At 38.8% G+C, this 26,153-nt stretch overlaps 1 protein-coding gene and 1 long non-coding RNA gene across 3 annotated transcripts in view; one reads left to right on the forward strand and one right to left on the reverse strand.

Annotated features, from left to right (window-relative positions):
- nol4lb (nucleolar protein 4-like b) overlaps nt 1–22,198 on the reverse strand; it is a 47,266-nt gene extending 25,068 nt beyond the window's left edge. The window contains exons 1-3 of the mRNA XM_079589054.1: nt 21,364–22,198; nt 6,210–6,365; nt 2,482–2,593 (exon numbers count right to left, since the gene is read on the reverse strand). Of these exons, the coding sequence (XP_079445180.1) occupies nt 2,482–2,593; nt 6,210–6,365; nt 21,364–21,705 (610 nt within the window). The 5' untranslated portion in view covers nt 21,706–22,198. The remainder of the gene's footprint in view (nt 1–2,481; nt 2,594–6,209; nt 6,366–21,363) is intronic.
- On the forward strand, nt 21,134–25,943 carry LOC306986152. Of its 2 annotated transcripts, none has more exons than XR_013794920.1 (4): nt 21,134–21,257; nt 21,876–21,956; nt 22,038–22,205; nt 25,608–25,921. It is a non-coding gene; the product is annotated as an uncharacterized lncRNA (long non-coding RNA). The 2 variants fall into 2 exon arrangements; XR_013794921.1 differs by lacking the exon at nt 21,134–21,257 and adding an exon at nt 21,365–21,751 and having other exon boundaries at nt 25,608–25,943.
- The last annotated feature ends 210 nt before the right edge of the window (nt 25,944–26,153 follow it).

The raw sequence follows: 26,153 nt of genomic DNA on the forward strand, positions 1-26,153 counted from the left end.
GCACTCACACAAAGAAGTGCACTTATGGTCTCCCTAAGTGTTTAGAAGAAGGTCAAAAACACATTTCAAGGAATTCTCAACAATTTCCTTTAGACTTTGTAAATATGGAGGCTTTTTTAGTCATGTAACATCCTTCTTATTATGGATTTTATCAGCTTTGAGTTAAAAGAGCCATGAAGCAACCCATTACCTGCTGATAATCTCACGCACACATACACACACAGGCTATCAGTAATGGATGAGCTGTTTGCTGTGTATTGATCAACCTCATTTTCTCATTTCATATGGATTCACCACAACAAACAAAAAATCCTGCAGGAACTAGATCATCACTAAAACCAACATAATAATGGTTAAAGACTAAAGTGATTTTCAGGCTTCAGTTTTGTCAGGCTGCTAAAAAGTCTCCCTGATGAAGTCGTCCAATATATTTTTCACCTAGGCCGGAACTGCAAAAACTTTTGATAAACGCTATAATTGTTGTTTGGTCACTAATCTGTCAAAAAAATGCAAATAAATGCAACAAAAAAAGAAAATAATGAAGCCACAGGTTAGCGTTATCCCTTGTGAAAAAGTAGTTCACTTAAGCATACTTTTAAAAAGAGTACTTTCTATGGAAATAATATACTTTAAAAGAATATACTTGAGTGCAAACAGACACTTATTTCCATGTTATATTAATATTAAATGCAATTAGTTGAACTTAAGAACTACTTAAGTGGGTCAAAAACACACACAAGTACATCTTTACATGTTATTTATAGTGCTGTCAAATCGATTAATCACGATTAATCACTTCTAACACTTCTAACATTAAAGTTTACATAATATATGTATATATTGTGTGTGTGTGTGTGTGTGTGTGTGTGTGTGTGTGTGTGTGTGTGTGTGTGTGTGTGTGTGTGTGTGTGTGTGTGTGTGTGTGTGTGTGTGTGTGTGTGTGTGTGTGTGTGTGTGTGTGTGTGTGTGTGGGCTTTTGAGGGGTGGCAACTTTCTGAAAAAAACATATATAAATATATACACACACACATACATATATAGTATATATAACTGTAATCATAATATATACACACACACACATATATTATGTAAACATTAATTTTAAATGAAATATCAAATTATAATCAAGTACTTAACATGTACATTAGTCAACATATCAAAATAAGTGTACTATAAAGCGCGACAAAATATTATGAAATAAATATTTTAAATGCGCTTTAAAGTTAAACATTAAATATTAAATTATACTGAAATTGAAATAGTCTCCTTTAAAACCCATTATTTTAGTTGAAGAATGGATCAAGAGGATGTCGAGGTAAAAAAAAAAAGCGCTTATATTGAACCATTATGCCACACATCTGTCAGCTTAAGAAATTACATTTTATCACATAAACACACAAGTTTCTTTGGAGTTATTCTCATTGACGTTTTCTATGTAACCAACATAAGTAAAAACACCTTTTATGGAATGTGTTTCTGTCATAACTCGCTCTATCACATAATCAACATGTAGGCTACTACTACTATCACTTCTTCAGTATCTATATATAAATGGCACATTAAACTGTGCAACAGAAATAGATATGTGGATAAAAGAGCTGATATCAACCACAGCCTGAGCGTCAATTAAAGACAGAGCGAGTTTACAGTAATTAATTACTTTGAATAATTCAGCGCTGAACTTTCGTACGGCCGGCTGGAGCGAGGGAGGGGGGAGGTCTGTGCACCCCCATGGGCAAGAAGCCAATTAGCAGCTCTCTTTATGAGCAACACCCAACCTAAGCCCAAAGTTGACACAACACTGACAGTTCAGGCCTGGGAGGTGTTTCCTCTCTGTTTATCTCAGCGAGCGGGACATTTGAGGGCAGTTCTTTTGATTGGCAACCCGCACTGCAGGGTTCGGTCTGACTGGGATTGCAGCTTCGCCAAAATAACGTTTTATTCATTCAATTCTCCATTCCAATGCTAATCTCCCAATCAAATCCCTTCCCCATTGGATTCCACCCACAATCCCTCTCACTCTCTGTAGAAATAATCGGGTTTCAGAGGCATTTTCTTTGTTAAAGGGCCTGTAATTGGGCTAATTGCCATGTGTAGGGAGGCTAGCAGGACACTCCAGTGACTGCAGCCTAATCAGAGGGTGTTGGGATGAGTGTGTGCGAGGGGGAGGAGGTGTGGCCAGAGGGGGTTTCATTAGCTTCAGGCTGGCACGACGGGGGGAGCTCGTTACAGGGTGGGCAGGGGACAAAAGGGATGAGAGGGGGTTTTCTTAACAAAGACAATGAGCTGTCCAATGAAGCATTATGGGTATGAATATGTTTTAAATATATGGGAATGAACGGATTCTAGCTTTTCAGCTTTCTTTGGGGTCAAGATGATGCACGCAAACCGCCCTCGATAGGGTTAATGTGTAAACCTACAGTAAATCTAACGTAATCCAGATTGGTCTATGTGTGTGTGTGTGTGTGTTTGGTGTGATACCTTTGAACTCTGCTCCGCTGGGGCTGATGTGCATCCTCTTCTGACATTCTCCACAGCTCATCAGGAAACGGGTCACCGCCTCTCTGGGCAGAAACGCATACGTCTCCGCTATCTGACACACAAACACACCGTTTTAAACTTCACATCAGGATCTTTTAGACTCACTGATCCTACAAACTCAAACTCGAGTAGTGCCAAAAGCTTAATGGATGGTAAAATGTTCTCAGATCAGACATGACAGCAACAATTTATAAATAATAAAGATGGAACAGAAATGATTATGAAAAAAAAAGCAGTTTACAGTTACCAAAACAAGAAAAGAAAATGAAACCCATAAATCAATGGGACTATTTTGGAGATTTCATTTGAGTTTTACAAGAGATATGCACATGCAATCATCTGCTGTATAGCTGCTATTACTTGAAATGTTAAAATATAGATTTTTTTCTTTTTATGTATTTATTTATTTTCATTTCTGGAGATTTTTTATAATGGATGTGCACAAGTAATAACTTAGGTGCAATTATTTAGATGTAATATTTTTTTATTTTTTTATTTATACAGTCTTTATTTCTTTTACATTTTTTTCCAAAGGCACTGATCGTAAAGTTTAGCTAATTTGTGAAACCATTAATGGTAATGTAATTTTGTTGAATTGAACTAACCATACACATGTACGTGTCATACTTGTTATTTTACCATACATTTTAATTGGTTACTTTATGTGTACTTATCAACATTATGCATATCTGAGACATCTAATATCTATCAGAGGTGCAGAGTAAAAACAATGTATTCCCATTTTCTCTCAGCAAAGCGCTGTAGAGAGGCAGTAACAGGAAACACAAGTGATGACTAGTTTGCAGACAGGGTGTGAATGCTTAGAGATTTTCTTAGGATACTGTCATCAAGTGGACTAATAATCCCTGAGAGACTACACAGACTTTTTTACATTTACAAACACTCACACACTTCCATGTCTATATGAAGGGTGACATCATTTACTTTAGTGAGAATGCTCATAATTGTCCTTGTCAAAACATTTCTATGTCACACATATATGTACAGAGAGATCCAAAAGTCTGAGACATTGAAAATCCATTGAAAATGTAAATTGGAAAAAAGATAAGATATTTTGAAAAAAAAAAACGCAAAACATTTACCGTGTATGTAGAAGTTTGCAATTCACGGAGGACATTAAACAATTAAATAAATTAGTGGCATTGATCATGTGACTCTGTACAGACCATCAGTGGTTCTTCCATTAAGCTCAAGATACTTTTTTGGATTATGTAAAATCATGCGGGAGAACATGATCATCAGCTTGTACGCATGCGAATAGAGTGCATCTTGTTCAATACTAAGACATTCATGTTTTTTTCTAATTTTTTTATTAATTGTTTCACTGATACAAGTTTTTTTTAAAAGAAGTGGTCTCAGACCTTTGGACCTCACTGTTTTGCCCACATTGAAAGATTTTTCTTTCTTTAGTTTTATATTCTTTCACATACACTCTCACAGCCAAACATTGTAATTTAGTGTAAAACAATGCATCATTTGCACAAGTTACACACTATTAACTACTATCAACACAACAAATCCTCTTCAAAAAAATAATTTATTGAGTTGTTTATTCATCATCACCCCTCAGAGCTGTGCAAAACTGTATTTGTATGTTTCTTTGATATTTTCCCTCTTCTTTTTCATGTCTGTTTCTCCCTCCTCCACCTTTCTGCCATTAAACTGGACAAAGAAAAAGAGAAAGTACACCCCCACACTGAAGGTCCCTCGTGTCTCTCTAATCTCCCATGAGGCTCTAACAAACCAGCATGGGTGGCCATGGAACCACAGCTGGAGGGTATACCATGTATGTGTGTGCATTACGAAGACAGAAGCTGAACTAAACATACAAGCCCCACTGAAGCACTGATACAAGAGCCAGAAAAAAACCCTGATCTTTCTCCTTTCTAGTACCCTGATTCCTCCAGGAGATCCTAAGAAGAGCAGGGACAGAAATGCCCAGGGACGCTCTTCGCCCTGCCCTCCCCTCACAGACCAACAGCTGTCAGGCGCGAGAGGAACAAGGGACAGTGTGGAGGACACAATATATGTGCATGCGAGTCAAAGACTAAAACATACATCACAGAAATTATTAATGCAACACAACCAAAAACAAACTAATTTATGCATTTATTGGAAAAACATGTGTAAATGATACCTATATGCATGTGAGCGCAAACATGCACTTTTGTAGCTGTCCAAAAGAGGGCAGTAGCAGCACTGGACCTCTGCACAACCCCCACACCAGGTGAGAGCAGCCCATGTCACTCTCACTTCCCATGTTTCCATGACAGCACATATGTGATACAGAGTTCTAAAGATGTTCACTGCAGACCTGAATAAATACAACCTATCTCTGCTTACAACAATGCAGAAAAAGAAAGAAATTCTGAAATGCAGAAAGAAAGAAATCCAGAAAGAAAGATAGAAATGCAGAAAAAGAAAGAAGGAAAAAAGAAATGCAGAAAGAAAGAAAGAAATGCAGAAAGAAAGAAAGAAATGCAGAAAGAAAGAAAGAAATGCAGAAAGAAAGAAAGAAAGAAATGCAGAAAGAAAGAAATGCAGAAATAAAGAAAGAAAAAAAGAAAGAAAGAAAGAAAGAAAGAAAGAAAGAAAGAAAGAAAGAAAGAAAGAAAGAAAGAAAGAAAGAAAGAAAGAAAGAAAGAAAGAAAGGAGAAAATAGAAAAGAAAATGCAGAAATGAGGAATAAAAGGCCAGAAAGAAAAGACAGAAATGCAAAAAGATTTTTTAAAAATGAAATACAGAATACAAAAACATACAGAATGAGAATGCAAGACAAAAATATAAAATATGTAGAATGCAGTAAAAACAGAAATGCAGGGGAAAATAAATAAATAAATTGCAAACGGAAATGCAAAAAAGAGAGAATGCAGAAAGAAATTCAGAAATAAATAAAAAGAAATGCAGAAAGAAAGAAATGATCAATGAAAAGACAGAGACAGAAATGCATAAATGCATAAAGAATTCAAAAAGAAATACAGAAAGAAAAAGGAAATGCAAAAACATGCAGAATGTGAATGCAAGACAAAAAATGAAAAATGTGTAAATAAAGTAAATGCAGAAATGGAAAATTGCAAAAGGAAATGCAAAAATGAAATAAATGAAGAAATGCAATAAGAAATACAGAAAGAAAAAAAACTCAGAAAGAAATGTAGAATGAAAGAAATCCAAAAAGAAGAAACAGAAAAAAGCACATACATGCCAAAAAACAAAAACATGCAGAACATAAGAAAATAAATAAATACAGAAAGAAGTAATGCAAAAAACATGCAGGAGAATGCCGAAAAAAATGTAGGAGAAAAAAAGAAAGAAAAAGTCCGACATAGTCCCTGCAGCTTTCATTGATCAGGTAATGTGTATTCTGACTGATTCACCCAAAACTCACAGAGCTCAGTGATTCTCTACGAATCACACCAGGACAACACACAGCAGGAGTGCAGCACACACCACGAGCCACTCGCTTCTGCTCATAAGAATCACAGAGGAAATAAATCAAGCTGACAGAGAACGGGACACTCTAAGGGGCTGGCAGATACAGGCGGTCAAAAAGGGCCACACAGGGTATTAAGTCTAACCTGTACGAGGCCATAAACAGACTTCCATGACTGATCAGAGACGATGACAGAAAAGTTGCTTGCTTTACTCACCGCTTTATATGTTTTCTTCTGCCCGGCGTGTTTGGGTGCTTTGGCTGGGTCGCAGCTGATCTCCACGTGCATGGCATAGATGATGTCATAGAAGTCCTCCACGACAGCCACCCTCTTCAGAGAGGAGCTCTCTGACCCCGAGCCCCCGTCCACACACTGAAATCAGACGTGGACATTTCCTTAACATGCCTAAGCAATTGCACACGTTATACTCATACTCTCACTTCTAAACAGCCCATTTAAAGTCAAATAATAATTATCACAGCACATAATTCTGTCACGTAAAACCGCAGTGCTTTGGTAATATATGATTAGGGCCGCCTTTGTTATCTTTTGAAATTAAACCGGTTGAACAGTTGAAATCGTTTAACAAAAATAATATATATGTACCTAGTAAAATACCTTGATTCTTTTTAGTGTGACTGGTTGAACTAATAGTGCCAGCACAGATGTTTCAATGTGTTCAAATACCAGATTCTCGTTTAGCGGTAAATGATGAAGACCTTAATGGCTAATTTATCTATGAATACAATTTGGAGGGGACAACTGCAAAGTGGAATTTAATAATCATCAAAGCACAACATGTCCTAAAGAAGAAAATAAATTCATACAGGTTTGGAACAACTTGAGATGTTGGGTGAACTATCCCTTTAATTAATAATACACATTTCATAAAAAAAAAAAATGTTTTACCTTATAATGTTCTTCCAGTGAAGCAACAAATTACATTCTACTGTTTCAATCATTGATAAAGTACAACAAACTTTTTCAATCATTAAAGTTTGCATAAACCTACCCCTTTTTTACATTAGACTACAAGCTTGCGTTCAGATCTTCCTCCATCCAATCAATAACCGTCCTGGTCCAAATAAACATCTGCATCTTCCTTTGCTTTCATCACCTGTGTCACATGCAGGGATGCTCTTCACCTTCATCATATCCCCCACTCAGACCCCTCCACCCCCCAGTACAGGGCTATGGGGTTAGCAATGCAGTATCTCACCATTCATTTTAGCGTTAATTATAACTTAAAGGTAGGGTAGGAAATTATCGGAGCAGCAATAGCAAGTTAGCTTTGAAAGCATGAGATCCTTTCCTTCAGTGTGTCTCCAAAGCCAAGCCTTCTTGAACACATGAATGCGTTTAGCAGAGTTTACATACATGCTTTTCTCAACGTTTAGGCCCACACTCAGATGGTGTTTTTGTCCAGTGAAGATTGAGATTTTTGAAGATCTCTCCAAAGTGGATAGATTTGAAGCCCTCTTTCACATTGTATATGGACTGTGAAAACGGAAGCATTTGAAAAAGATGTTGTACCTATTTGTCTATGTTATATACCGTTATGTGCCAACTATGTGCTTTGCAGTGTCGCTAAATGTTACTTTGTACAATCGCAATATTGCATTCCTGCAGAGATGACAGAAAATTTACATGAAATTATTTTTCTAATAAAACGACATAGGAATAGAATAAGAGCTTTATTCTGTCTGGTCTCTCCGCATCATCTCAGTGAATTTTTAAGTTTTACCCATGTGCAGTATAAGATGATTTAAGCTGGTTTCAGTGTGGACAAGAAACTTTTGGAAAACAATTTAAAACGCTAGTGTGGATGGAGAATGTTTTGAAACGAAAACACAGTTTTAAAATGTATCTGTATTCAAATAGAAATTGCCTTATATTCCACCTGCAAATCATCATGTTACAGTATAAGAATAGTTGTGCACTAAACATGAATCTACCTACGTGGGCGCGGAGTGCGTTCTGATACGCGATGAGTCGCTGCAGTAATGTGACATGCACTCACACATGTTTACTGCTGGATTCCACTCCACTACATTAACTTCAGGAGATAGGACACGTGTGCCAGGCTCTGCCAATGTGTGTGTGTGTGTTTGTTACAAATTCATGCTGCTGTAGCATGATGCCGCCCGGCCTTCAACCCCCTCCACCCCCCTTTTCCCAGCGTTGCGGGGCACATCAGCGGCCTGGGACGATACTGCGTGTGACAGCAGCAGCCCAACCACACGCGCCAATGTGGGACACAGGAGGGAGGGGGTCAGCACAGTACCTTCAGGCACGGCAGACAGGACACTCGCGCATGCCTGTACACACACACAGGGTGCACCTCAAGGCAGAGAGGACAGGATAGAGAGAGATCCCCCTTCCCCCAACGCCTACACGGGGTCAAAGTCACCGAAACCCTGAGAGGGTAAAACCAGGCTGTCCTGCACACACACTCAAAGCCTGACATTAGCATTTTCTTTGTGCCACTGCAGCATGGCATCTTGTGCCCAAAATGCACATGCACTGATATATATTAAGTGCAATCTTATTGCATCAAAAGTATATACATCATGGGTGCATCTGAAATGCATCATGGCACGTCTGGATTTAGGTTTGCGTAACCTCCTGTCCACGGAGTTGCCTCCATTCAGTGGATTCTGCCAGTGAAATCCCACAATACTGTGCAGCGTTTTTGGTTGGAAGAACAAAAATGGTGTCTAATGCTTAAAATGGTGTCTGAAAGCAATAAAAATTTGTTTATAAAAAAAACGAATTTATTGCTTTCAGACACCATTTTACATCTAGTCAACCAATACATAAACAACACTACAGTTATTTAAGATTTGCTTAAAAAACAAGAAATAAACAATGTTCATCAACTTTTAAAAGGGTAAAAATACCTTTTTTGTTGTTGACAAAAAGAAGTGTGTAAAATCAAACAGTATTTCAAACAGCATTTAGGGCAGGGGTGCACATAACCGGTGCGCATGAGTGGTAAAAATAAACGATGCGTAGCAGAAAACGTGGAGGGAAGCGCTTCTAAGTACCAACATTTTTGGGGACAGGGACACGTTTACTTACTGGAGTAGGATTTTTCTAGGATATAGGATATATCTGGTAAGATAGCAATCATGATGATAAGCGTGTTCATTCATTATTAGAGGTGCAACGGATCGCAGTTGATCATTGATCCGTACAGACCAGATTTACATCTGCTTTCATGCTGAGCTTTATATAAATATAATAAAAGTTCCTTATTGTTGGGCAGTTTCCATTTTATGTAGTAATTTCCATGATTTTAATGCTGTTTTTGTTTGTTTGTTTGAAGCTGTATTAGGACACAACTCAATTTCCACTGACTGACCGGGCAGGAAGGCACCATTTTGGACACAACTTAATGAACAAAATGAGCACACTGCACTTCCACCTCTATAAGCGGATGCTTGTGCTGTTTTTAAAGCCTCACACTTTTTCATCCTCGAGCTATGGTGCCATTCCTCCCCCATTCCCTTGATTTCCCCCCCTCAACAAGCACTAGCACCTCTAACCCAGAACATCACTGTCTTTCTCCCTCACTCCATCTCTCCCTCTGCTCTTCCAGGCCCTTGTTCCTTCCAGCAGCACCAGATAATTACAGCTTTCCCTTTTTCCCTTTTAATCTCTCCCTCAACACTCTCTCCTTTCTGCTACTCTGTTTCTCTCTTGCTTCCACTCCCAGGTCCCGGACCAAACAGCCCTGTTGCTAGGAGACAAGCTGGGTCGGAGCAGGAGAGGCAACGGCAGCTCCCCCACGTCTCCGCCTCTCTGGAAACAAGGGATGGAGGGATGGTGGAAGAGTTCAGTGGAGGGGAGAAGCCCTTCAGACATGTGTGCTCAGCCAAAAGGAAGAGACAGACACCGACCCCCCACTGATATACAGACGTCCAAACAAACAACAACGACAAAACCCCAGAAATTCACTAAGTTCTTTCTTACGCACACCTGCACCACATGCCGAGCTCGGCATGGAGAATCCAGGGTGGAAAACCTGCTGATAGTGACACAAACATTTATGGTACTGTAATACGGCAGATAGTCTGTCTGTCCTAATCTTCAACTACGGGTTCGTGCAGGACGAGTGCTGTATGTTTTGGCACACATCCAGAGGACAGATTCGCTTCTCAAGTAAATCTATAGTTTTGAGGAGGTTTCGATATTTTCGAAAACAGGACAAAAATTAATCACGAAAACGAGAGGGAATGTGCGGCATCGTGGTGTGAAGAGGGTTTTATCTGTAGCCGAGAGATGGACAGGATCGAGTGGGAGTGGAATGAGTTTGACTGGGTTAGTGCTAATTGTGACAGGCGGTCACAGTTTATTGGCTAATCTTGGCAAACGGCTGCGTAGATACACAAACTGATGGCTAAATGATGGAGTCTGTGTGTGTTCATAAGACTAACAAGAGAGCAAGAGGGAAAGAACGCACTCACAGCTGCTTGGTTCCAAAACCTAGCGAATGTCCTATCCGAGGCAGCATTTTTAGGGCATCGTTGGCAAGCTCCCGACATGAAGACCATTCCAGAAAGTAGTAAACTTAATTATGTGGCCTCCTATGATACTTTCTTTGGCCAATTTCTAAGGCAGCATGTATCCTTTACAGTGAAAGCAATCCCAGAATGCATTACAGCAAACTCCAAAGATCACGGATTAAGTCGGAAAAAAATTCTGATTCAGTAATATATAGAATATTTATAAAAGTACCAATACTTTTTTTCTATTTTACCCAATATTTGTGTTCTGCATAGTTACCCTAGTAAAAAAAAGAACGATACCAAAATCTATTTAAAATACATTTATTTCATACTAAGTATACTTCAAAGTCATTAACATATTTACTGACATATCACTAAAGACTTACTGATATAAAATTATAATTAAACATTATTTGGAGTATTTCTTTATTGCACAATGCACATTTGTTAATATTAAGCCTAAAAAGTATCTTAAAATCGATATTAGTAAGAATATGATTACTGCATAATGTCAGTCTTTTAAAGTGTACCTGAAGTATACTTGCAATAGTTCCATTTTAGCACAATCAAATGGTTGAACCTCAGCACTATATCCGCAAAATTAAAGTGCATCAAGTACAAAATTAGTTGTTCCAATTTAGCAGACTTTAAGTATACCAGTTTAGTATACCAAAAGTACAATTGCATGGTAGCCTATTTTATTTATCACATAAATATGTAAATGTATTTTGTAGTATACTTAGCACAAAATAAAATATTTAGTATAAAATACAAATTGTAAATATAATTTTTTTTCACTAGGGTAGTTATGCTTATCAGAGTACCACACCATTAGCTTAGCAACATTCTAACACCAAAATCTAATGGATACACTATATTCAAAGATTTGTGGAATATTTAAATTGATCAAAATGTGAGAGAAAATACATTTATAATGTTACAAAATATTTAAGCAGCTTGAATCAGATGCATAATCCATACAGGAAAATGTTTCACCTCACGCGTTCCTCCTAAATTTCATATTGAACAAATTCCTGCAGAATTTCACTGTACAAAGGTAAATTTGACCACACAAAATGGAGTAATGATGCTGGAAATTCAGCTTTGATCACAGGAATTAATTATGTTTTTAACATTCAAATATAAAATAGTTATTTCAATTTGTCATAATATTTCACAATATTAATATTTTAATTGTATTTTTTATCCAAATAAAGGCAGCCTTAGTGAGAGCATTATATACTTCTTTTACGGACCCCAAACATTTGAATGGTAGTGCACATTATGATTTTTGTTATTACAGCTTTCTGTTGGTCTGCGTGTGCGTGGGGAACTTTCTCGAATTGGAATGTCTGGATTTTGCCAGCAAAATTTCCCCGAGCAACAGTAAATGTGACCGGACCTTTAGAAGACAGCCTATGTGGGGCATCTCACTAGCTTTCAGAACAGGACATATCTCTCTTGATCTGCCCGCTCTCAGTCCCACATGACTTTTTCACCTATATACCCTCAACTTTCTTTCTTCTCTTCTTTCCCTTGTACCTTTTTCCCCTTTTCTCCTATCCTTGAGCCTCTGTCGTCTTTTTTTCCAGGTAAAGTGCGTGATTAGTTTGCTCAATGGACGGAGTGCTGTGTATTCTGTTGGTGAAGTGCACTTGTGTCGTATGTTTTGGCCATATTGGCTCTCAGGGCGTAAGCTGTGTCTGAGTTGGAAATGAGATTGGACACACACTTGGGGTTACACTGCTCCATTGGGATTTATAAGGTCCTCAAACATGCACACCTGAGTGAATGCATATGCAGAGTGTATGATAATGCACCGCAAATGACAGTGTGCCGATAAGGCGCACTGTAACTCAGAGCCCTGAGCCAATTAAAACATTGTTAATTTATCCTGCTCTAGAGCACCGAGATTCTTCACCATGGCAACCGCAGGAATGCAGGGAGACCAGAATACGCAGCCACTCACCTCACAGGCTGTCCTGCAGTTACTACAGTGTGTGTGCAGACGCAGTGAGATGCTGACAGTGGAAATGAAGATGAGTGACTGCTGGTATACTGTTAGCTCTTGTATTCTCACCACCAGTGATGCAGCCGTGAATAAGAAACCAGGCCAGGAAACCGATCGATATTTGAGCTGTTTATATTATCAGCACTGGCCAATGACTAACAGAAATGTTTGCTCGGTGTCATTTCCAAAATCTACAACAGCCATGTCGATGTACTTTGCCATGTCAAATGACGAGGTGCATCCCAATTCATATGCTTGTGCAGAATTCTTTGCCATTTTTTACTATAAATAGGGTGACTTACAATAAAAAGTGCACTTCAAATACCCAGATCAAGCCATTAAATAATAGAGAAAAAAAAAATGAGTTGTGCAATGAACTGTTGCAGCTTTCCTTACTTAGCGGATATTATCAGATCCCAATACTGGATGACAAAATATCTTTATAACATTCATACATCTTTGCACCACTAGTGGCACCAAACAGAACTGCAGAAATAACTCGCCCTGTTTGTGGAAATTCAGATCACACAAATGTAACTTCATATATAATAAATAAAGTCACTTTATGAGACAAAAAGTCACACTGTGAGACTTTGTGCAAATTGCTAAAATTGCAAATTTAAATCCTACAGAGTGACTATATCTCACAATGTGCCTTTTTTTTTGTTCCTGAGGCAGAGTTTTAAAAAAATGTACATACTTCAGCTTAATCAACAATTTTATTGTCTCTAAATATTTGCAACATCTGCACTGAAAACCCCATAAATCTTGGCCACTGAAGATCAGTCACTGGGAGTGTGCGAAAGTGCTCTGCTATCACTGCATCAGTTATTTTTTAACTCAGTACCTCCAGTATGCGTTTCAGCATTCTGTCACATAATATTAATCTCCTTCTAGTTAACAAGAAAATTAGACTTATTTCATTTCTCTGTTCACGGGTGATAAATGAAACTAATCATTTTGGTCTGTCATTAGCTCCCTCCAGCTGTGTGTATGTGTTTCTGTTAGACTTCCAGGGTAGTGGAACGACACTTCCTCTTTTCTCTAATTCATAAATAATCACTCTTTCAGTCTCGTATCTGTCCTCGTGGCTGCACAGCTGAATCTATGGCCACAGATATGACGGCTGGCCTCATGGGGAGGCCAAATTATAGACCGTCCTCCGAATGAAAGGCTTGGTTTTGTGTGAAGCGTGCGAATCTTGTGAATAGCCCATGAATATTCAGGACGAGTCACTCTATTTGCAGATATCAAAAGTAGCTTCACGCCAACTTTATTAAAATCAATTAGTTCCACTGTGATAGAGTATGACGCAGTGCTCCCTTCTAATCTCTCATTCCACACACAACCTCAGTGTCGATGTCATGAGATCAGTTTATTAGTGGTGCATGCTGAAGCTAACACAGCTACTTGAAGATAGTGACCTGAATAGTAATAAACTTTGGCAAGTAACTAATAACCATACTTACTTGTCTAACAATTAGACACTCTGTATTGCAACTGAAGTCACAATGCTTTTTTTAAATACGGTAACCATGAATTATGCTTGTAAGCACAGTGACAGTGATAAATATCACAGATTGCACTACCATAACAGAGGAAAGTCTTTTGACACAGTGTTATTTATTTGTTAAAATGTATTATTAAAATTATTATTAAAAACTTCCACCAGATCTTAATTAACCCACAAATTTGAGCGCTCACAGTTCTGTTCATATGTGACAGATTAACCAAACTCTTTGCAAAATTCAGGTGCAAGTCCTGAACATTTAAGGGAGCCAGTTTGGTTACAGAACACTACACCATATTTTGCTATTAACAATCATATTCTGTTGTCAATGCAGTTACAGAGGAATGGCCTTTTAAAGTCGGCATTAAACAATTTCCGATAGTCTTTTCCCCCCCTATTGTGATGTATATCTGAATGGCTTCTCAAACAAGAATGTATGTAGGACGGGACTTGATTTTGTAGATCTGGAATTGATTGAATGATTGTGGTTGCTATTGCTTGATCTCATGTGAGTGAGATCAAAATAGCTTTAAAAAAGCATAGAATCACACTGATTACACCCTAGCAACTATAGCAACTCTATACCACCTTAGCAGCTATTGCAAGTAATGTAATGTAAACATAGCCACAGAGACTTAGGGATGGGCTTTTTTTGACTGGCCCTGAACAAACTTTCCCAAAACACATTAGAAACAGCATCTCCCAATGGCCTAACATCTTAGAGGCTACTCTTATGCGACCAAACACCATGCAGTTTCTTAATAGAAAACAGAGCTTTCTCTACTGTGAGACACCTGTAGGACCTCTTAATGAGATCCCGAGAAGAAGAGGACATTGTGTGTGTGTGTGTGTGTGTGTACACTAGAGAACACACTGACCACTAGCTGCCCTGCAAACATCCGCATGGCCCCTGCTCCAGCAGAACAACACTCTGTTCCAATGTGTTCTTCTTTTTATCAGCTTCTGCCCTGTCCTCTCATCCCCCTCCTTCCCTCGCTCTTCCCCTGCTCCTGTTAGCCTGAGCACTCACTAGCACAATTACCGCTGGAGCTACATCTACAGCTGCTTAGCAGAGGGGGGTCAGGACCGCCGCGTGTGTGCGGCAGAGGTAATCTGAGTGAAAAAGAAGAGGAGATGTTTTCTCTGGTTCTCTCATTGTTGCGAAGCCGAATAAACCGAGAGCCCTCGATGAGCAGTCAGCGAATGTGACAACTCTTGCTCTTTACTGGCTCTGAATGATTAACCACTCAGATCATTGTCCTCATACAACATCTAAACCAACCGACACACACATGCAGACACTAATCTTACCAGCTGCTCCCCTACACCTGCTTTTTGTGTGTGTATGTGTAAGAGATATTTGAGCCCCGGGTAACAGCGACTGGGGGGTTGGGGGTGTTGTGAGGTTACTCATCTTTAGTGTCCACATGAAAGAAAAAGAGGTGCATAGAGAAAGAAAGATGAAGTTTGCTTTCTTGTGACAAAGAAACTCAACTTTGTCAAATTAGCAGATCAATTATAGATCTCTTTCTAACATGACCTGGACGTAATAGTGTGAAAGTTTTTTTTTTTCTCAGAATTGAGAGATATAAACTCACAATTGTTTATAAAGTCAGACTTTTTGACTTTTTTTCTTGCTATTGTAAATTTATATCATGCAATTCTGAGAGAAAAAAATCAGAATTACGAGATAAAATGTCGCAATTACCCTTTTTATTTTTTATTCTGTGGCAGAAGCAAGCTTCCATTGATAACTGATAAATGGGAGCAAATTAAATTATAAACTATTTTTTCTAAATAAACTCAAAACTAAAATTAATCATTTTAAATGCTACAGGTGAATTTAGGCATCACAAAAATATACAATTATAATATACAAATTATATAATAATAATAATAATTTAATATAAATTTTGAGATTTGGTAAGGAATATATTTAACAGTGATCAGTGATTATGAATTATAATTATGAAATAAAGCTGAAATAAAACGAATGTTAGATGAAAACCCTAATTTAGCCCTATTTAGAATTATAAAAAAATAAAAGCACATTAAAAAAATAATAAATAGTGTAATACTATATAAATAATACTAAAATAACATTTACAGTGATTAAATTATTAGTGTTTTTAAAGATTAATGTTAAATTAATGTTGATGTAAAAATAGAGGGAATCGGCAAGTACAATACCAATAAACTAAAAATATTGGTTGGCCAGTATATTATGTATCCCTGTTCATCAGACAGCAATTTGCGAATTTTAAAACTCTGTTTACAGAGAGAACTGCCATTAAAAATGGCTAAAAAGAATTCAAAGTCTGCAACTGAACGGAACAGCATACAGGGTTCTTGAGACGGTCGAGGGACAAAATGCTGAAAAAAATTACCAAAATGCCCATCGCTAATTGGAAATGGTGGGAAACACGTCACAGCGCACTGACTGTTCAGACAAACACAGCAAAATCACCTCCCACTCCATCTGCTGGGGTACGGCCCATGATGATGCAACGATCACAACCACATTCTCTCCTCTACACCTGCACATGGCCGACCACAAACGCAAACAACCATCAAACATTCCCACCCAGTGTGTGCTGAGGGAGGGTCTCTCAGTAATACAGAATCATTTAGCTCAGCGTTTGGGGCTCCTTCAGGTCACAGAGATGAATGGACTGATAAAACAGGCCGTCCCAGTTGAGATGCTCCCTTAGGCGGAGCAGAGGCTAGACTACGCACACACACACAGCTAAGAACAGAGAGCCATATTTTACACATATTTGAGTTAGGCAAAATAAGTTTGCAATGTGTATTGAAAAATCAAATGCGAGTCAGAATCAAATTGAACAGGGGAATCTGTATTAACACCCAGGTCAACTCCGAATTTGCCTCTAAATTGTTTCAATATTTTCTTTTAAAACACATTTTTAAGCGTCCAAATACTTTTTGGGGTCACTATGTTTAATGTTTTTATGTTGTCAATGTCTTGAGATTCCCACTATCCTGTCCCACAAAATAAAAGAAGCTATAGGACAAAATAAGCAGAAGAGAGAACAGCGTTCTTCTGCAACAGTTGCTCAGTGTGTTTGGAGAGAGAGAGAGAGAGGGAGAGGGAGGAAAGAGAGGAACGTTAGGGGCTATTAATAGTGTCCACAGACGCTGGTGTCAACTGCATGTGATGGCTGTGTGACTGTTTCCTCCAGCCACCTCTTTCTCCCTCTCTCAACATCATTTCTTCTTTCTCCCTCTCCTGAAATCCCCTCTGCTTTCTCTTGCTCCATCTCGTTAAACGGAAAAAGTCGACACTTGAGAAAATGTGTCGATAAATGGCATTTCCATCAGCTATATCGGTAACCGTTTTGAAGCGCTGAACCTTTTTTTTCACCCCCCAAAAAAATCCTTGGATGGAAACCTATTGTCATGTTTCTGTCCTGTGCTGATATGAAAAAAATCCTTCCATCTTTCATTCTTCTCTCACACCTTCATCCCTATAAGCGATTTCATCCCGTCATTCTCACTTAACTCTCCAGCTACAGGTCATTTAAGGTGAGTTAGTTGAGGACCCGTTTCCATGTGTGGATGATGTCTGCTGTATTCACACACTATTTTAAGCTGACTGTTTTGATGAGTAATACTGTAAGTGACGCGTCTCAGAGAAAACTGTTTGTCAGTCATAACGACAGACTGATCATTGTCTTCATACCGAGCTTCTGATCCACTCTAGCGTCAAACTACTACTACACACAAGCACACCAACGAGCTAAATAACAGAATGCAGTACTGGAATTAGTTTTCACTTAAAATCAGTGTAAAAGGACATTTTAGATATACAAATGTTAAAGAGATGGTTCATACAAGATTTAAATTCATTGTATCATTATTTACTCACCTTCATGATGTTCCAAACCCTTTGCTGTTGCTTTTTTCCCTATGGACACAAAAGTAGAACTTTTTTGGAGCAGTTCTTCCAAAGCACAACAGGCCATGGTCACTAGGAGCTGCGAAGCTCCAAAAAAGGACAAAAAAAAAACACACCAAAAAGACACCATAAAAAAGTAATGTCAGTGTCGTTTTAGTATACAGTATCATTGTGGTGTTTTATATCAGTTTTAATTTTAGTCATTTTGTTATGTGCTTTTGACACTTATATTAGTTTTTGTTTTTTGCAATATTACTATATTTAGATTTAATTTATTTTTGTCAGTTTTATTTTTTGTCGTTTTAATACTACAACTTATTTCAGTTAGTTGCCAAAGCAAGGCAAATATGTTTTAAGTTACTTTTATTTTATTTTACGTTTTTCCTTCAATATTTATCATTTATTTTATTTCAGTTACTGAAAACTATTAAAGGGGTGGTTGATTATGATTTCACTTTTCTAACTTTAGTTAAGTGTGTAATGTTGCTGTTTGAGCATAAACAACATCTGCAAAGTTACAACGCTCAAAGTTCAAAGCAAAGGGAGATATTTGCTTTTAAAGAAATTGCTTTCTAAAAGACTAAAAGAAACGGCTGGTAGGAACTACACGACATTCCTCCCGGGTCAGTGACATCACCAACCCTACAATTTACATAAACCCCGACCCCAGGAACACGATTTATAGATTATCAAGACAAAATATGCTAATAATCAATGACTAGAAGATAACTACACATAAGCTACATAAATTCATCAATTAACCCTTCAGAAATGTCCTGTTGCTTCTACATGTTGTCACTTCTTGAATCCCTCCATTATTGTCTGACTCAGGTTTGAATATAAACATTGAAATTTTCAGTGCATGTCTGTATGAGGTAAAATGACACAAGCTCTTGAAGCTCCGCCCCCTGTGCTGGGAGCAGCTGGTCATTTGCATTTAAAGGAACAGACACAAAACGGTGCGTTTTTACTCACCCTCAAAAAGTGACAATTTTAACATGCTATATAAAAATATCTGTGGGGTATTTTGAGCTCAAACTTCACATACACACTCTGGGAAAATAAAATACTTAATTTACATCTTGTGAAAAGGGCATTATACCACCCCTTTAACAGTTACATTTTTGCTAAAAATAGCAACACTGGTCCATGTTACTTAATCACTATGTTAATCACTACTTAATCACTATGTCCCTGGAAAATAGCAACACAACATTTCTTTAGACACGTCTAAATTTGTTTCTCACTGAAAAAAGTGACAGCATATGGGGTTTGAAACAACATGAAGGTGAGTAAATAATGATTTGGGGTTAAATTATTCCTTTAGAATTCAATCGAGAGAATCGGGTCACCAGGTGACCTTTGCCAAGTTCCATTTAACCGAAATTTGTATTACAGTTATAAAATACTACATTTTTCACATCTGATATAAAACCTCAGGCAATGGCCATGATATGAGCATGCTGATAGACAAGATCTCCTTCACACACCGATGCTCTTGAGTGTGAGTCTGGCCTCACAGCTTTGTTTTAAGCTGAGCTCACCAACAGGTCAGAGTGTCTGGATCTGCGTTACCTGTGCATATTAGTACGCACTACGGCTACGCAGTCTCTGCACTGCTAATCGAATGGTGAGGGAATCACTTTCTCTCAGTTCACATCAATTAGCCCCCCCTGAGTGAACTGAAAGGGAGGAATGTCTCATAAAGAAAGCAGAACACACACATACCCAAAGCAAAGAGAGCGAGCGAAAATAGTATTTGAATAGGACAAATCTGGGGCAGCCACTTCATTATGAGGGTACACAGAACGCATCCATCTTAACTTTTCCATCATACCACTTTCCTTTCCTTTATCAGTGAAATGTTCATAAGATGAATCTTCATCTGGGCTCCTGATTATTCCATTTGTTCTGTTGAGAGCTGACCCGCTCACCTCGCCTCTGCCTCTCTATCTCTCCCTATTGCTCTCGTACAAACACACACTTCTAACTAGCCTTTTCACCAATAATACCACACACTGATATCGTCTCACGAAAGCTACACAGGTGAACTAAATCGGCAGGTGTGTTTAGGTTTAGTCAATAAAAAAAGAAGTCAACGGCTTGGAAACCTGAACTCTTCAGCTCAGAAAAAGACATGATTAATCGTTTGAGAAAGATAACATTATTAAAAACATGACCCCCCCCCCTCCCCCTAAAACAGGTCTCAATACATAAATGCTGTAAAGAAATTTTGTTTTGTGTGACAATGCTTTTTCTAATGATAAAATGCAAAAACGAATAAATGCACGAATTTGGGCTTTCAAAGGGATGCTGTTTCTAAACTGATCCATACATTATCATGAGCTGGAAATTCCATATGAATTCAAACGATTTGATTTTATGAAAACAAACACTTTAAAAAATAAATAAGCACGAAGGTCTACCATTAAACCTGTCATTGCAGCATAAGTGCCCACCAACTCTCCAAAATGTAAAATAGTTATGAATTATCATCAGAGTGTGTTAGTCTAATTAACCCCAAACAGACACATGTGGGTCAATGATAATGGTGATGAATAGGGAAAAACATTTATACTGATTTCTACCAACTGTTTGATCTACTAATTTTAAAAATGTCAAGTACTGAAACCATCAAGTGAAAAACTTTCCATGCATTTTGAATACACTTGAGTTTACTCAGTGAACACACTACTCAAAAGATCAAGGTAACAAAAATGTCAAGTACTGCATAATCAAGTCAAAAATATAAGAGGTTTTCTCAGGACTACTTGACCTGAACAATACGTGCCATCACATAAAAAGCTAAAATATGTTAGATTTTGTTCAAGCTTTTTTAACACTCATGAAGATCAAAAGTTTTCCTCTCTCTGTTGTCTGGTTTTCTTGTCACATGACAACAAAATGTATTCCATGCTGGTTAACTATACACTGACTTTTCAAAACCATACTGTTACTAGCCTACTACTACTAGCCTACTACTAATAATAATAATAATGATAATAATAATAATAAAAGTTGATAAAATATAATATATTAAAAAAAATTCTCTCCTTTTCTTCTAGTAGACCATCAAGCACATTTCACAACAAATGTTTGATTCGTCAGCTCTAAATTTCATTAATATTCTGAAGGGTAAATTGGTGTTGATTGTTTGTTAGTGACTGATAGTGATAACAGCTTCCGGACAATCGGGTGGCGGAGCTGCCACCGTTCCCGTGGATACCGGGCGGAGTGACACACGAACAAGTGGTTACCGGAGACCCGAGAGTGAAATTAACTCCACTACAGATACAACCGTGAACAAGATTCACCGGTAAACATGTGCGCCATTGTGCGTCTGGCGAAGGATTTGCATAGGCAAATGTCGCGCACTATTACGCGTTTGATAAGCAGACGGGGGAAAGAGCACCCATACTAACCGTTGCCTTGATGGGGACGTACAGGACCGGTCTGTCCGCTGCCCCGTTCTCGCTCTCGCTCGGCTCGCCGTCAGTGTTGCCCACCTGGAAACCTTTGGATTTCACCCAGAACTTAAATTTGGCGTTGATGTGGTTGCTCTCGATATAGACGCCCTCCGAGTCGTCACTCTGTAAGAGGGTCTGCAGAATTTTGTTGTATTTTCGCCGGGTGACGGTCTTTGTTTTGCCGGAGTCTCCGTAAATGCGAAGGCACCACTCCTGAAAATCACCAAACATCTCCGCCTCGGACACCGCGGGGCTTCGGCTCCTTCTCGTTAAATCCATCCGTTTTTTGGTTGACATGGCTTTGTCGGTCCTCCTCCGGAACGAAAGAGGCTTCGTAAAAAATGTTAGATATGTAGGCTAGATATAGCTCCTATTTTACCGCGAATACAAATGAAAATATTCTTCAAATTGCGGTGTGTTTGTCTAACCTCGCACCTGTTAACGGAGCCGTTTCTTCTGTCCCACAGGGTGACAAACAAATGACAGTCCCGCGTCTCCTGTTGAGGAACTGAAAGAGGGGCCGTCCTACAAACGGCTTTCGCCCACCTGTAAGCTGAGGTTAATTAAAACAAACAGTATTTCGCCTAAATACCCTAAATACGACGATTAGGCTGTGTTTATACACGCAGGAGTCCAAGGATTGCTGTAATGAGGAGCAAGTGGTCCTCTCAGCGTTCGTTGAAGCTCGGCTCAGTGAATGAACTGCTGCTCCACCTGAAATCGCTCTCACCACCTGTTAGAATGAGCTCGAGCCTCGACGCTCCTCGCGCCTCTTCACGCGGAGGACGGGATTACAGGTGCGTGTAATGTGAGGTATATGAGGAATACTAACTGACACACGAGGCGTGGGATGGATGGCTTTGAGCGGCGTCCCATGCGCTGTGGGACAGTTCAGATCCAGGAAGTGCAAGCGTTCAGATAGCCCAAAGCAATTAAGCAACACAAAGCAGACGAGTGTCAGACTAGGAGGTTATTGCGTTTATAATAAATTTATAGTTTGGTTTATAATATATTTTATTTTTTTTGCAAATTATAAAGTAGGCCTACTGTATCCAAGCAACCCGAATTTAAGTAACATTTACAATGAAATTACATTTGCTGAAATGTTTTGAATTTAATAGTGTGTGTGTGTGTGTGTGTGTCTGTGTGTGTGTGTGTGTGTGTGTGTGTGTGTGTGTGTGTGTGTGTGTGTGTGTGTGTGTGTGTGTGTGTGTGTGTGTAAATACAGCATATCTCATAAACTCCATAATCACACCACTGCAGTAAATCACTTGCATCCAGTCATTAATGCGGTAAATAGATGAATGAAAATTAAAGGCTTAGTTCACCAAAAAAATTAACTCCCCCCTCATGTGTGTGTGTGTGTGTGTGAATATAGAAACATGCAATGATACATAAAAATATAAGATAAAAATGTAACTCTATACAGTATATATGTGTGTGTATGTTTATATTTAGATGTATATGTATGTAATGGAGGCCAGCTAAGAGCTGTGCTGATAAACCTCACTCCCCTGATCTCAAGAGGTGCTCTAGCGACTGACAATATAGCGACTGCTGTCTTTAGCCTCCTTATTATAGCGCCCGCCCGGCGCCGCCGCTCCCATCACGCGCTGTGCGTAGGGCACCAAGAGCTGAGGGGGCACCAAAAAAATAGCCTAATGAAAAATCAATAATTATAATGCCGATATTATTTCAGTATAGAAATACAGACATCCCAAGTCTCCCGGAAGTTCCGGGAGTCTCCCGCATATTGATAGCGGCTCATTGATGCCCGCGAATTAGTTAAAATCTCCGGAATCTAGAGCGAGCGCGCCCGCGAGACAGAGACTGCTCCAAACCGCGTAGCGCGTGCACGGCAGAGAGGGAGGGAGAGAGAGTAAGAGACCGCGCGTGTGTGGAATTATGCAATTATGCTTAGGGCACCAAAATGGCTAGCAGCGGCACAGCGCCCGCCTCCCACCCTGGAGACTCGGGTTCTAAGCCCGCACAGAGCGGGTCGAACAGGACCTGAGGGGTTACATTGGTGCTGCAACCCGGATGGGAGTGAGTGTAACGGAGGCCAGCTGTGCATGTAAACCTCACTCCCCTAATCTAAAGAGGTGCTCTAACGACTGACGCTAGCGACTGCAGTCTTTAGCCTCCTTGTTAGAGCGCCCGCCTCCCACCCCTTAGTCCTGGGTTAGAGGCCAGCACATAAATGTGGAAAGTAGGAACCTATACGAAAAACTGACATTTATGGCAACTATGAGACCTTCAATAGTGTGAACAGGGCTTTACACAGAATACGCTTCATTATTCCAAAAACCGAACAGTTCCACTGAAGGTTGACTAATTGACATTTCAGTTAGAGATCGGTATTGTAGTGATGTCCTTTATGTATTTAAAACTCCTCATTAATTTATAATTTCACTAAATTAGCTTTCCCAGCTCAGTAGCGCATGGTGCTAACAACAATAAGGTCATGGGTTCGGTTCTCAGTGAATGCATGTGCAAGGCTATACCTTGAATTGAAAAAAAAATGCTAATCATTTTATTTATTTATTTTAAGTCTGAGAACAGTGTCTTGATGACCAGGATGTTGTTAACTTTCATTTAGATAGATGTGTCCTGAGGAAACATTTATTTTTCATTGATCATGAGAGTTTGCTCTTTCATATCTTAGGAGACTTAATTGAGTTCTTTAAGTATCAACATTGTCTCATGGTGTCTGTCTTAAAATGCCTACGAGAAATAAAAATAACAGTTGAGGCAATCATATACATACTGAGCTTACTATGGATACAAGCTTAGATAGTATTAGTAGAATGTGATGAGAAATGTTAATCTTAAAATCTGAACTTTTCATCGCAGACCCTGAAGAACCCTTTTCCAAAAGAAAAATCGTAGAAACTCGACATTAAAAAGTCTGCAGAGATTTAAAAAAAAGGCTCCATTTGCATGCACTCTGAACTACAACTGAGAGATTTTATGATTTTACACACACACAAAATTCATCAATGACTCAGACAAAGTATTTTCCAACATAAAGATATGTAAAATATAAGAATAATTCAAACAAATTAATATTAATCTTTAATATGCCTCATGGGTAGCGCTCAAACATGTTGAGCTATTGTGCTTCAGGCAACCCCAGTTCGAGTCCTGGCTCACAAACATTGCCCGATCCCGTCCCTTCTCTCTCCCACTTCACTTCCTGTCTACCCTATCCTATCGCAATAAAAGCAAAAAAAAAAGTAATATATTAATCTTTAAATAATCAACAAACCAATACTCATCAAAGTGATAAGCAAAATAATTACTACTGCAGATCATGAAATAATGTGGGCGATCAAGGAGACCTTGAGTGAACAGTGAGCATGGACGTTCTGTGCTGGGCTGAGTGCGTTTGTGTAACTCCCAAGTGCCATGTGTCTGAATCAGACACAACATACCGATACACATTCCGTGTGCTGAAAGTACGAACAATTGTGTCATGTTAGAGCTTTCAAAATCTTTAACAAAAACACATATCATTGATGTTCTATGAAAATGAGGGCTGATTTTGATTTTTTTTTTTTGACATTTCTGGACAGCTCCGCTCCATTGAATAAAGTTTTGTGACTTTTTGTCCCTGTCTGTTAGCTTTGAAGCCATCAATACACTATTGTATGTCTAAAAATGTAAAAAATATATATTTTCCAGGAAACCGAACAAAGCATATCGATGACTCGTCATCCTGCACAACACAGATTTTTGTCTAATGAAATGCCCTCATGAATGAGTGTGTTACACCCTTGTCAACTACCAAATCATGGTTCATGACCCTATTGGCTAAAAAAGGATGACCCAAATATCCTGTTTCAATAAAACATCAATAGACGAATGAAAATTGTGCTTGTGAGAAGAATACAGGAATTCATATTATACATCATCATATACAATGCATGTCAGTCTGATTTTAAAGGGTTTTTAGTCATGTGTAGCTAAATGATGTGTTTGTGTAGTTGTTTTTTTTTATTTATGAAAAATAAGTGAAGAGTAACATCAGTTTAGGACTTGGAAACTGGTAAACACTTCCTCTCAGCAAAAGTTAGCAGTGGGCACAGGGAAACGAAGCACTAGAACGAGCTGTATCGAAATAGCCTTTTGCTTTGGGAAGTGAAAGTGGGTTTCAAAACCCTGCTGACTCCCTCCCTGCCTCTTTTTCCCCTTTTCAGCTGTGACCCAAGAGAGAAGCAAGCATCTGCTTCCAGAGAAAAGTGGTCAGTCATCTGTGGTTAGCCCACTAAAGTCTCTTCCCTGAAATTTTTGTCACTCTGTCTGTCGAAATCACAACTGCTGGTTCGGGCCGCACCATGTTCCAGTATAGGCCTCTCAGACACTTCTGTTGTCTTCTGGAACTGTTTGGTTTGTTAATACTGTGCAGTCAGTGTGGCATGCTTTAAACGTCCCATACTTATGTAGTGGAAATAAACCCTCATTGAAATGTAAGAATGTGTTCATATTACCCACCTAACATTCTGAAACTGAATTATACAGACGTTGACTTTCTGTTACCCTCCTGTTTTCCTTGTTCAGTCTAGATGTCTAGGTCCACTTGGGACTGGTGATATGTGCATGTGTGTAAGGCTCTGCTCTATACAGGACTGTGTGTAGGGTGGTATAGTTATGTCTATCTGTTGCTATGACGGCAGTCATCAGCAGAGGCTGTGAGTGGGTGTAGGGTACAGTGTGTTGCTTATCCCTGCTGACTTACTTGTGTG

This window comes from Phoxinus phoxinus (genome assembly GCF_949152265.1).
Source record: "Phoxinus phoxinus genome assembly, chromosome: 18".
Taxonomy (NCBI): Eukaryota; Metazoa; Chordata; class Actinopteri; order Cypriniformes; family Leuciscidae; genus Phoxinus; species Phoxinus phoxinus.